This window comes from Meles meles, chromosome 4 (genome assembly GCF_922984935.1).
Source record: "Meles meles chromosome 4, mMelMel3.1 paternal haplotype, whole genome shotgun sequence".
In the NCBI taxonomy this organism is placed as follows: Eukaryota; Metazoa; Chordata; class Mammalia; order Carnivora; family Mustelidae; genus Meles; species Meles meles.
The window spans coordinates 30,863,977-30,874,526 of record NC_060069.1 but is presented as its reverse complement, the minus strand read 5'-3'; the positions used below and the strand labels follow the sequence as shown (position 1 = coordinate 30,874,526).

The 10,550-nt window shown below is 51.4% G+C and overlaps 1 protein-coding gene across 5 annotated transcripts in view; it reads left to right on the top strand.

Annotated features, from left to right (window-relative positions):
• The first annotated feature begins 15 nt into the window (after positions 1-15).
• The window catches only part of TTC21A (tetratricopeptide repeat domain 21A), a 38,799-nt gene continuing 28,264 nt past the window's right edge, over positions 16-10,550 (top strand). For all 5 annotated transcript variants that reach the window (XR_006818026.1, XM_046002365.1, XM_046002364.1 and 2 more), the window contains exons 1-6: positions 16-206; positions 1,450-1,579; positions 2,348-2,458; positions 3,502-3,668; positions 4,995-5,117; positions 7,133-7,290. Coding sequence is in view for 4 of the 5 variants with exons in the window: in XM_046002365.1 (XP_045858321.1) it covers positions 180-206; positions 1,450-1,579; positions 2,348-2,458; positions 3,502-3,668; positions 4,995-5,117; positions 7,133-7,290 (716 nt within the window). In the remaining variant the exon portion in view is untranslated. The remainder of the gene's footprint in view (positions 207-1,449; positions 1,580-2,347; positions 2,459-3,501; positions 3,669-4,994; positions 5,118-7,132; positions 7,291-10,550) is intronic.

Here is a 10,550-nt window from a genome sequence, read left to right as displayed (position 1 = left end):
TGGACGCCTGCCTCTCTCTCCCCTGACTCTGACGTTCTTAGCAACCGGCCCTTACCTCCGTTTCCAGGGACGCGCGCCTCCAACTTCCGGTCGCGAGAGGCTTGCCGGGGACCCTGACTCCGGAATCCAGCTCGGGGCGGACCCACCAGACCCGGACTCGGAGGCGCGGGAGCCTGGAAATGAGCAGCGATGACTCCTCTCTTATGGTACGTGGCCCGAGTGCGGCCAAGCCGCTCCCTCCGGACTCTCCGCCTCCGGCCCCGAGACCCCCGCGCCCCGCTGCTCTCCTGTCACCTCTCCGACCGCCCCTGCTGTCCCCTTTACCCGCCTTTCGCCGTCCCCCGCCGGCCGCTTAACGAAGGGTCTGGCCCCCTCTGCTTCACTGTTCGTGGCCAGTGCATCTTTCTCCTCTTGTGTTCTCTGTGCACTCTGAGCTCCAAATCAACATTCCCACCCTGTCTTGTCCTAGAGCTCCCCCCAACCAACGTAACCAAAACCCATCTCTTTCATTTTGCCATCATCTCCCCCTCCCCTGCTGCTGCTTCTGCGTCCCCCACCTCAGTAGAGGACACCACTGTTTGATCCTACAGCCTTCAGTCTTCCACATTCCCATCTCAGGTCCTGCCTATCAGCAGGAAATGTAAGCCCCTACAAATCTCCTGGCAGAACCCTAAACTTTGTACCTCCTAGTCTGGGATAACCGCTCCCCAGACATCTGAAACATTAACCTCCCCCGCCCCCTCCCCACACACACCAGCTCTCTCCTCACCAGCAGTCCCCACACCACCACCACCACTCACACACACACATCTGAACACATCCCTCCTCCTGCTTTAAAACCATTCCAACTGCTTCCTATTACCCTGAGGATGATGTCTGGGCTCTTTCATATGGCCCACAAGACTGTTCACAACCCAACCACATCTCCCCAACTCCAGCACCCACAAACCTTAGGGGAAGTGAGACTTCACTTTGAAATCTCAGCCCCTATTACTGAATGACCTTTGTCAAGCCATCATCTCCATAGGTTTCAGCTTCTTTAACTGTGAGGGATATGGAGGGCATAATGCATAAGATAATGGGTGTAAAGCCCTTGATACAGTTCCCAACAAGTGTTTAACCCAGAGTACTTACAGCTCTAACTGGTGGTGTACCCATTCTTATGATCGGCCCTCTCTCTTTCCCCTTATCCCTTTCCTAAGACAAAGTCTAAATTGAGTCCTCCATCGTATTTGACCCAGAATATGGTGATCATTCCCGAATACATCCAAGCTCCTTCCTGGGAAACTGCAATGGAGCTACTCCTGGGACTAGTGAACAAAATGAGACCTTAATGTTCTCTTCCCCGCCTTCCTTTCGCAGAGTGGAGGAGGAGCAAGGAATAGGGGAGAAAGTGGGTGAGATCAGAGAAGGGACTGGGGCTGTTGCCCCTGTGTCTTCCTTCCACAGGCTGGGATCATTTACTATAGCCGGGAACAGTACTTCCGTCACGTGCAGCAGGCCGCAGCCTCGGGCCTGGAAAAATTCAGCAATGACCCTGTCCTACAGTTCTTTAAAATCTACGGGATCCTCAGGGAAGGTAAGGACTTGCCAGCATTGGCCTCCTGACCTCAGGCACTAGCCCAGCCCTGACACTCTGGGTCCACCTGGAATGCCTCCTTACACCCCAGCCTCGTGGCCATGGGAAGAGTCTTATACTCAGTGGCTAGGTTCCAGGTTAATCTACATGTGGCTGTGTAATACGTATCTAGTTGACGTTTGAAACATCGGAGAGCTCACCACCCTTGCTCTGCCCCTCGGTTTCCCTATCTGGAAAACGAGTGGGTGGGGAGACATGACTGCACGTGTATTGGATAAATCCTGGACTTGGAACCTGGGAGCTGGTAGTGCAAGAAAAGGAGGAAGCGGGAGGTATGGGTACAGGCAAGTATGGTGCCAGAGCAGGGGGGAGGAGTGATCCTCAAGCAGGTGCTGACTCACTGAGGCCAGGGGCTGGCCCAGCTGCCCACGGCCAACTTCACTGGACACGGACGGATAAGTGGAATCTGTGGCTCTGCCCTGAGATCCTTCTTCAGAACTGAGCCCGCCAGCCCCAAATCTTGGCCTCACAGGTGCCCCTGCAAGTACTCACAGGTGCATCCTCCAGCCCCAGGCAGCCTGGACCCTGGTGTCAGCAGCCCCTTCGTAGGCCTTGGGCCACTGGGGATGTTTGGACCTGTTGGCCTAATGATTCTGGGTGAAGCCAGGTGGTGCTAAATCTTGAGTCAGCTCTGACAAGGGCTCCCATGTGTCTGCTACAGAGCCTCCTGCCCTCTGGGGACGTAATCACATGGGCTCTCCTTTACAGAGCACATCCAGGATGCCATTAGCAACCTGGAGAGCATCCGGAATCATCCAGACGTGTCCTTGTGCTCCATCATGGCCCTCATGTATGCTCACAAGTGCTGTGAAACCATTGGTGAGTGCAGCCATGCCCTGCAAGACCTGGCCCCCCGGGGAAGACGGCCCCACTCCAGAGCTATAGCCACCCAAGGGCCTGCCACCGGAGGTCGGTGCACCAGTGACAGCACATGCTATTGGCCAGTGAGGAGTGGCTTCTGTTCCCTCCCCTCGGAGGCCTCAAGGAAGAGCCTGTGCCCAAGTCCTGCTGAGTGGGAGCTACAGGCAAAGAGCATGACAGTTGGAGGGGTCCTCCTTTCAGAGCCCAGGAGTTGGGAAGACACCCTGCTTTCCGTGCCCCAGACCTTGTGGAGACAAATCAAGTCAATATAAATAATTCCACCCATGGGGTGCCTGAGTGGCTCAGTCCTTCAGTGTCTGCCTTCAGCTCGGGTCATAGTTCCAGGGTCCTAGGATCCAGCCCTGCATTGGGCTCCCGGCTCGGTGGGAAACCTGCTTCTTCCTCTCCCTCTCCTGCTCCCCCTGCTGTGTTCTCTCTGTCTGTCAAATAAGTAAATAAAATCTTTAAAAAAGTAAAAATAGGGCGCCTAGGTGGCTCAGTGGGTTAAAGCCTCTGCCTTCTGCTCAGGTCATGATCCCAGGGTCCTAAGATCGAGTCCCACATCGGGCTCTCTGCTCAGCGGGAGCCTGCTTCCCTTCCTCTCTCTCTCTCTGCCTGCCTCTCTGCCTACTTGTGATCTCTCTGTGTCAAACAAATAAAATCTTTAAAAATAAATAAATAAATAAACATTAAAATTAAATAATTAAATGATTCCACCCTTAATGTCCACCTCTCTAGAGTCAGGGAAAGATTCCAAGACGCTGCCAACAACTATTTCCCCTCAGGATGGACTGTGGGCCTGAGGTACGGGATTCACTTTGGTCTGTCTGCTCCGCAAACTGCTGGGCACAGGGGAGACAAGAGAAAGCTCAGACTGCAAACCCAAGTACAGGCGTGGGCGGCTGCTGCAGTTTCCAGGCCCCAGGGCCCTCAGGGCCTCCTGCAGGACCAGGCAGCCCTCCTCCCACTGACTCGCCCCCTTCCTCCTCTCGGATTCACAGACCGAGAAGCCATTCAGGAGCTCGAGAGCAGCCTGAAGGAAATCCGCAAGACAGCCAGCGCAACGGCCATGTACTACGCCGGCCTCTTCCTCTGGCTCATGGGGCGCCACGACAAGGCCAGGGAGTACGTTGACCGCACCCTGAAGCTCTCCAGCAGCTCCAGAGAGGTACCTGCCACAGGGGACAGCAGCAGCAGAAAGCAGCATCTCAACACATCCCAGTGGGGTGGCCGTTACTCCTACGGAGCACCCTGGGGCTGGGAAAGGGCTGCATCGGGGCCCAACAAGATCCCAGATCTCACAGGACCCCCCACCCACACTGTCTCGGGCTTTAGCTGAGTACGTGCTGTCTAGAGTCTAGTCTGCAGACAGTCGTTCCAGGGCCTGGACTTTATATTTTTTAAGTCTTGAATTAGTTGCCAACATTTTGAAATCAAAAGATTTTGACGGAAAAGCCCAGATTTCCGGGTTCTTTGGGAAAGCCAGATGAGCTGGTTACGACAGGCGTCTACCTTCCCTCCTTGCCGTGGTCTGCTGGGTATCAGTGGTGGCCCACCCAGGAGAGTCTCACACTCGGTGGATTGTGACTGTTGCTACAGTTCAAAGCCTTAGTCCCGGCTCAGTCTAGCTGCCACCTCAGCGGGGAGTGACCTCACCCCCCAGGGGGTGAAAATTGGTTCCCCGAGGAGGGGGTGAAAAAAATCTTGCTGTTTATGTACAAAACACAGATTTACACACTGCATAGACAGATAGTATATCTGTGAGATTAAAATACTTGGAGGGAGAGGAAATGATTAAGGGAAAATATCTAAAAAGTCTCCTTAGGAGGGGAACTATGGGAAAGAGTTGAGAAACACTGGTTTTGGGCATAACACTTCAGGGCAATGTCCAAGAGACCCCCGGCCTCACCTCCCAGGCCTGGCCACCCCTCTGCCAGCAGAGGCTGGGTGAAGACTAGAGCAGAACCCTTGAGCTCAGAATGGCTCCTGCTCATCCTCCAAGAAGACATTCCTGCCTCCCACACAGTCCAGGCGCTGTGCTGGGCTAAGGCGTGGAGAGAGGAGGAGAGGCCATGCCCAGTGGCCCGTGGTGGCCTCCTGACCCCAGTGTAGAGTAAACAGGCAATGAGAAGACAGGTGAGAGCATGTCAGTAGGGGCAGCAGATCTGTGGGGGTACCAGAGAAGGCCCACTCTTAGCCTGGAAGGTCATAGAAGGCCTCTGAGAGGAGGGTCCTCCTAGGCTGAGTTTGAGAGACTCGTGGTAGTTAATCAGGTGAAGGGGTTTGGTTGGGAGCGCTGCAGGGACAGCGAAGTGAAGTCCCAGCAGTGGGAGGGAGCAGGGCTGCACTGGGGTCTGCAAGTAGCTGTGCCTGGGGTGGGGGGGGGTTCGGGGTACAGAATGACAGGGGTGGGACATGAGGCTGGAGAGCAGGCTGGGTTCTGAGAGGCTCTGCAGGACCAAGGACTTCATCTTCTGTCTTGTTCTGATCCCAGGGCTATGTGCTCCGAGGCTGGGTGGACCTCACCTCAGACAAGCCCCATGCCATGAAGAAATCCATCAAGTATCTGGAACAAGGAATGCAGGACAGCAAAGATGTGCTGGGGCTGATGGGAAAGGTGGGCAGTGGAGGGAGGGGCCTGGGCCTGCCTGGGCCACTGGAGCCAGGGAGCCTCTGTCTCCCGGCTTCACCTGGCCCATGAGGAGCAGGACCCGGAGAGGATCAGGGTCACACAACAGCCCAGGGCCCACTTGGTTCTCACAATCCTGCCTGCTCAGTCTGAGTCCCTGTCTCATTCTGCATGGAGTCTGCTCTGGGTCCGTCCTTTTTTCTCTGCTTCTTTCTGTCACGCTTTCTCTTCTGACCTATTAAGTTCAGTGGGTCAAAAGAGAAGGGAGATGGGTGTTTTGTGTTTTCTTTTTTTTTTTTTTTTTTAAGATTTTATTTATTTATTTGACAGAGAGAGAGAATGAGCACAAGCAGGGGGAATAGCAGGCAGAGGGAGAAGGGAGAAGGAGGCTCCCCGCTAAGCAGGGAGCCCAATGCGGGGCTCAATCCCAGGACCCTGGGATCATGACCCGAGCCGAAGGCAGATGCTTAACTGACTGAGCCACTCAGGCACCCGTTTTGTGTTTTCTGATCTCAATTTAAATTAAGTTCCTTTTTTCTTATGTAACCCCCACTGAATCAATCCATGAAGGAAAAGCTAGCCCTCTGATTCTCTTCTCTTAGTATATAGCTTCTTAGAAAATGAATATGTACTCGTTAAAAAAACAGAAGGCTAAAAAAGTCAAAAGATGACATCCTTCACACTCCCCCTCCAAAAAGCTCGCATGGACATTGAGGACCTTGGTGTCTTCCAGTCTTCTTTACTCTGCCTGTGGTTCAGAGGGTGCCCTAGAAGGGCTTTCTGGGAAGCAGAAGCCAAGGAGAGCCTCGTGCAGCAGTTTTATCTGGAATGCCCTTGGGACCAGCACCTGTGGGAAAAGGGACAGAAGCAAGACTGGATGGCAGGAGAAATTGAGCTGTGGCACAGCCCAAGAAAAGGCCTCAGCCAACTTGGGGTTCTAGAACTGGGGTGGCCTATCCGTGACCTCCTCCCTGGCCATGTGCCAGGTGGGGGCTGCCCCTGCAGATGGGCGTGACCTGGCACAAGGCTGCTGCCTTTAGCCATGGGCGACCCCAGCGGGTAGGCCCCCCAGAGAGCTATCAGCCTCCAGCTCTTCTGGTCCTGAAGGTGATCCCACTGAGCGCCCTCCCCGGGGTGGGAGATAGTGTTGTTATTTAATTTAATTGTAATCATAAGGCATCCTATCACTCAGGTTCCTTTTCTTCATGTAGGATTTTGTCATAAGCCACTGTCATTTTGAACAGCTCCTTCAAGCCAATCCCCTGTTGTATGGCCCTCATAAGATTTGCCAACCCAGATTATTTCCAGTTTACACTTATAAACTGAGTGCTGCAGTGAGCACATGTATGCATAAATCTATCCAGAACAATCCTCCTCTTGTTCTTAATAACTCTTGAAGGCAGGTTGCTGAAGGTCTAATGTAAGCTGTCCCTGTCAGAGTCGTTTCAAGTCCTTTGGGAGTATTGCTCTCTGCCCTTCAAGCACCTGGGGCATGACTCACTCAGGAGAACCTGGGGGCTGGCACTGGCCTGCAGAGGCCAGAACCCCAGCCCAGTGGGCCTCAGCGGAGAAAAGCTGCCGCAGCCCCCTAACAAGGGTTTTACCTGCAAGCCGGAACTCTGGGCCCGAGTGAGCAGTTTTCAGCAATAAGCTTCAAGAAAGTGAATGGCAAATGAGTGAGCCCAGCACCCTCAGGTCTCCCACTAAGGGCGGCCTGCACATGGCCTTGCCATCTCCCACACTTGCTAGGCCTCCCCGTCTCCCTAAGAGCCCTTGCCTTGCCTGTCCAGGAACCCAAGCCTGCTGTGGACTTTGATCTGTGACTCTGAGGGATGACTCCTTCCCCCACACCTGACCCAGGGGGCCTTGGAAGGATTCCTTGGCCCAGCTGAGGGGACTTGCATGCCCTGTGTCAGGTTCTGCTCCTGTTTGGTAGAGAACCAGACACCCCCAACCTCCCTCCGCAGGAACTTACGGAGGCTTTTCTCCTGGGCTTCCAACAGGCGACCTACTTCATGTTGCAGCAGAACTACTCGGGGGCACTGGAGGTGGTGAACCAGATCACTGTCACCTCGGGGAGCTTCCTGCCTGCCCTGGTCCTAAAAATGCGGCTGTTCTTGGCTCGGCAGGACTGGGAGCAGACAGTCGAAATGGGACACAGGTGAGCAGCGGTCGTGAGCCGACACCACCACACCCATGTACCCATGTACCGCTGCTTTCCCTTTTTTTTTTTTTTTTTTTTGGCAAGCCGAGGGTGCTGATACGTTCCCATCTTACAAGCTGGGGAGATGGGAGACACCGTGAATTTGATAGAACAAAACGTAAAAGTAAATATTGTCAAGAGAAGAGGTATGAATAGTGATGTGATCATTGGGAGGAGGGAGCACAGGGAGGCTGTGGCCTCTGATGGATAAAGAAATGGGCATATCTGAGATAAAAGCACATTGTTGGGGCCCCTGGGTGGCTCAGTGGGTTGAAGCCTTTGCCTTCGGCTCGCTTCATGATCTCAGGGTCCTGGGATCGAGCCCCGCATTGGGTTTTCTGCTCAGCAGGGAGCCTGCTTTCCCCTCTCTCTCTGCCTGCCTCTCTGCCTACTTGTGATCTCTGTCAAATAAATAAATAAAATCTTAAAAAAAAAAAAAAAGCACATTGTTTAGGAGACAGGTGGAGGGAATGACCTAAGGAACCCAAAGCAACCAAGGTTACGGGGCGACAAGCAGTTGCCTCTAAAGAATGGGGGCAGGAGCGTATAAAGGGACTGTTGCATTATTTAATTGTTTTAAACCATGGGTATGATATACTGTAATAAAAACTTCAGGGGCAAGATCATTGGTGACCAGGAGAAGCCTTTCAGCTGAGGCCAGGTGCATCGGCCAGACAGTAAGAGCTGGGGAGTTCCTGGGGCTTGCAGAAGCCAGACACCAAGTTGGGGTGACCTTAGAGTACTGTTATTGTCGATAGAAATAAAGACCACTTGGGGAGGGATGTCTGATGGAAGGTTTTCTGAGGATGGAATTTTCTAGATAATTGAAGCTTGTCTCTAAACTCTAACACTTGAACTACTTTTATTAAGTGATTCTAAAATGTATGCTACTAATTTTCTTCCTAAAAAGAGTTCACAGACTTTTTTTTTTTTTTGAGTGACCTTAGGGCATCACTCTGAATTGTTACTAAATTGTAGTACCATACAGCATAGTTCAAAACCAAAAGGAAACACAAGCAGACCTCCTTTCCCATGGAGGGATGGTAATTCCTCTGATGATCATCCCTGGAATTTGCATCCCAGAGAGAGGTTCCTGGTAGCAAATGAACATGATTCGGGCCTGCTCAGCCCACAAGGGCCCCCTCGTGCAGTGCCTGTGTGGATCTTGGCTTCTCTATCCCACAGTTGACACCTGGCCAGTGTCCTTGACAGGAGCTGGGTCAAGAGCTTGCTTTGGAGGCTTGGCCTTCAGCCAGCAGGATCCTGGGAGCACCTGGATGAAGGCCACAACCGTGGTGTGTGCAGTCTCCCTTGGCCAAGGTCCTGCTGCCCTGCCCACGGGGAACAGTGTTGAGTGCCAATGGGCTGAGTCCCATACCCAACTCGTTCCCTTCTGGAGGTTTCCCCAGCTAGTGGTGTTCATAGAACTCCCCCATTGTTTTTTATTTTAAAAAAAAAAAAGTTTTTAAATGTTTTTTAAAGCTTGTTTATTTACTTATTTATTTAAGCAACCTCTATGCCCCTCTACGTGGGGCTTGAACTCATAACCCCGAGATCAGGAGTTGCATTCTCTACTGACTGAGCCAGCCAGGCACCCACCACCATTGTGGGGTTTTTTTTTTCTTGTTTTTTAAAAGATTTTATTTATTTATTTGACACAGGGAGAAAGAGAAAGAGAGAGAGCACAAACGGGGAGCAGCAGGCAGAGGGAGAGGAGAAGCAGGCCCCCTACTGAGCAAGGAACCCAATTCGGGGCTTGGTCCCAGGACTCTGGGATCATGATCTGAGCCAATGGCAGACACCCAACCAACTCAGCCACCCAGGGGCCCGACACCATTGTGTTTTAAATCTTTGCTCCCTCTAGATGTGTTTCTCTTTCTATCCCTAACATTATTTATTTTTCCCTTCCCTCTTATTTTTCTTCATCTACATTAATTTGTTTCTTTTATTCGTCTTTTTAAAGACCCAGCTTTGAGTTTTGTTGGTGGTGTCTATCACATCTCTGTTTCTACTCTGTTAATGTCTGCTCTTTATGATTTATGGGCCTGTTCTGCTCTGGTTTTCTAACTCTTGAATCAGATGCCTGGCTCATCCATTCTCAATTTTCTTTTAGAATATAAGTGTTTATTTTTTTTTCAAGTTGGGAGAATATGAGTGTTTAAGTCTGTAGATGTCCCTCAAGGTACCATTTTAGCAGTATCTACACATTTGGATTTGATATATTCAGTATCGTTTGGCTCTAAGAATTTTATAATATCCATTCTGATTCCTCCTTAGTTCATAAGTTATTTAAAAGTTTGGTTTTTTTCCCCAAATGTATTTGGTTCCCAGTACCTTCAAAGTCACTATAAAGGGTTAGAACCGTTTGAATGCTGACTGCCTAATCAATCCTGTTGGAATTTTGGGTGTTAATCAGAGTAATCCTCAAGGAAACACAGGGCCATCCCTGACCAGGCTGAAAAACAGGAAGTTTCCTACAAAGAAACAGAATATTGAACACCCCATAGTATGTATGACCAGAAACTGTATCTTCACAGTGACACATGATGGAAAGCAAGCGTCCTTTTTTATCATACAGTTGCAGATAATCCCCCAAGCACCTCTCCACCACTCTGGGACCCTAGGACCACAGTACCATGATCATGTATGTGAGAGTTGGAATATGAATAGACTTACGTCACAAATTGCCCCAGATACATGACTTAAATGACATGAGCAGTTATTCCTCTCTCAGGTAAAAATCTGGGTGGTTGTCTGGGGCTGGGACAGCAGCTTAACTCTGTAGGGTCCGAGTTCCCTTCTGTCTTGCTGTTCTACCATTCCTAGGATGTGGCTCCCATGAGAAGGAAAGAGAAGAAAGAGAAGGTGGGCAGAAGATACAGCGGGATGTCACCTGGGGCACTTGTGCTCACACCCTATTGGCCAGAACTTAATCACAGGGCCACCACTGAGCTGCAGGGGAAGCTGGGAGATGTAGTCTTTATTCTGGGTAGCCGGGACCTCAGCCAGATTAGGGAGTTCCATTATTAAAAGGAGAAAGGGGGACACCTGCGTGGCTCATTGGGTTAAAGCCTCTGCCTTTGGCTCAGGTCATGATCCCAAGGTCCTGGGATCCAGCCCCACATTGGGCTCTCTGCTCAGCGGGGAGTCTGCTTCCCACCCCCGCCTACTTGTGATCTCTCTGTCAAATAAATAAATAAAATCTTTAAAAAAATAAA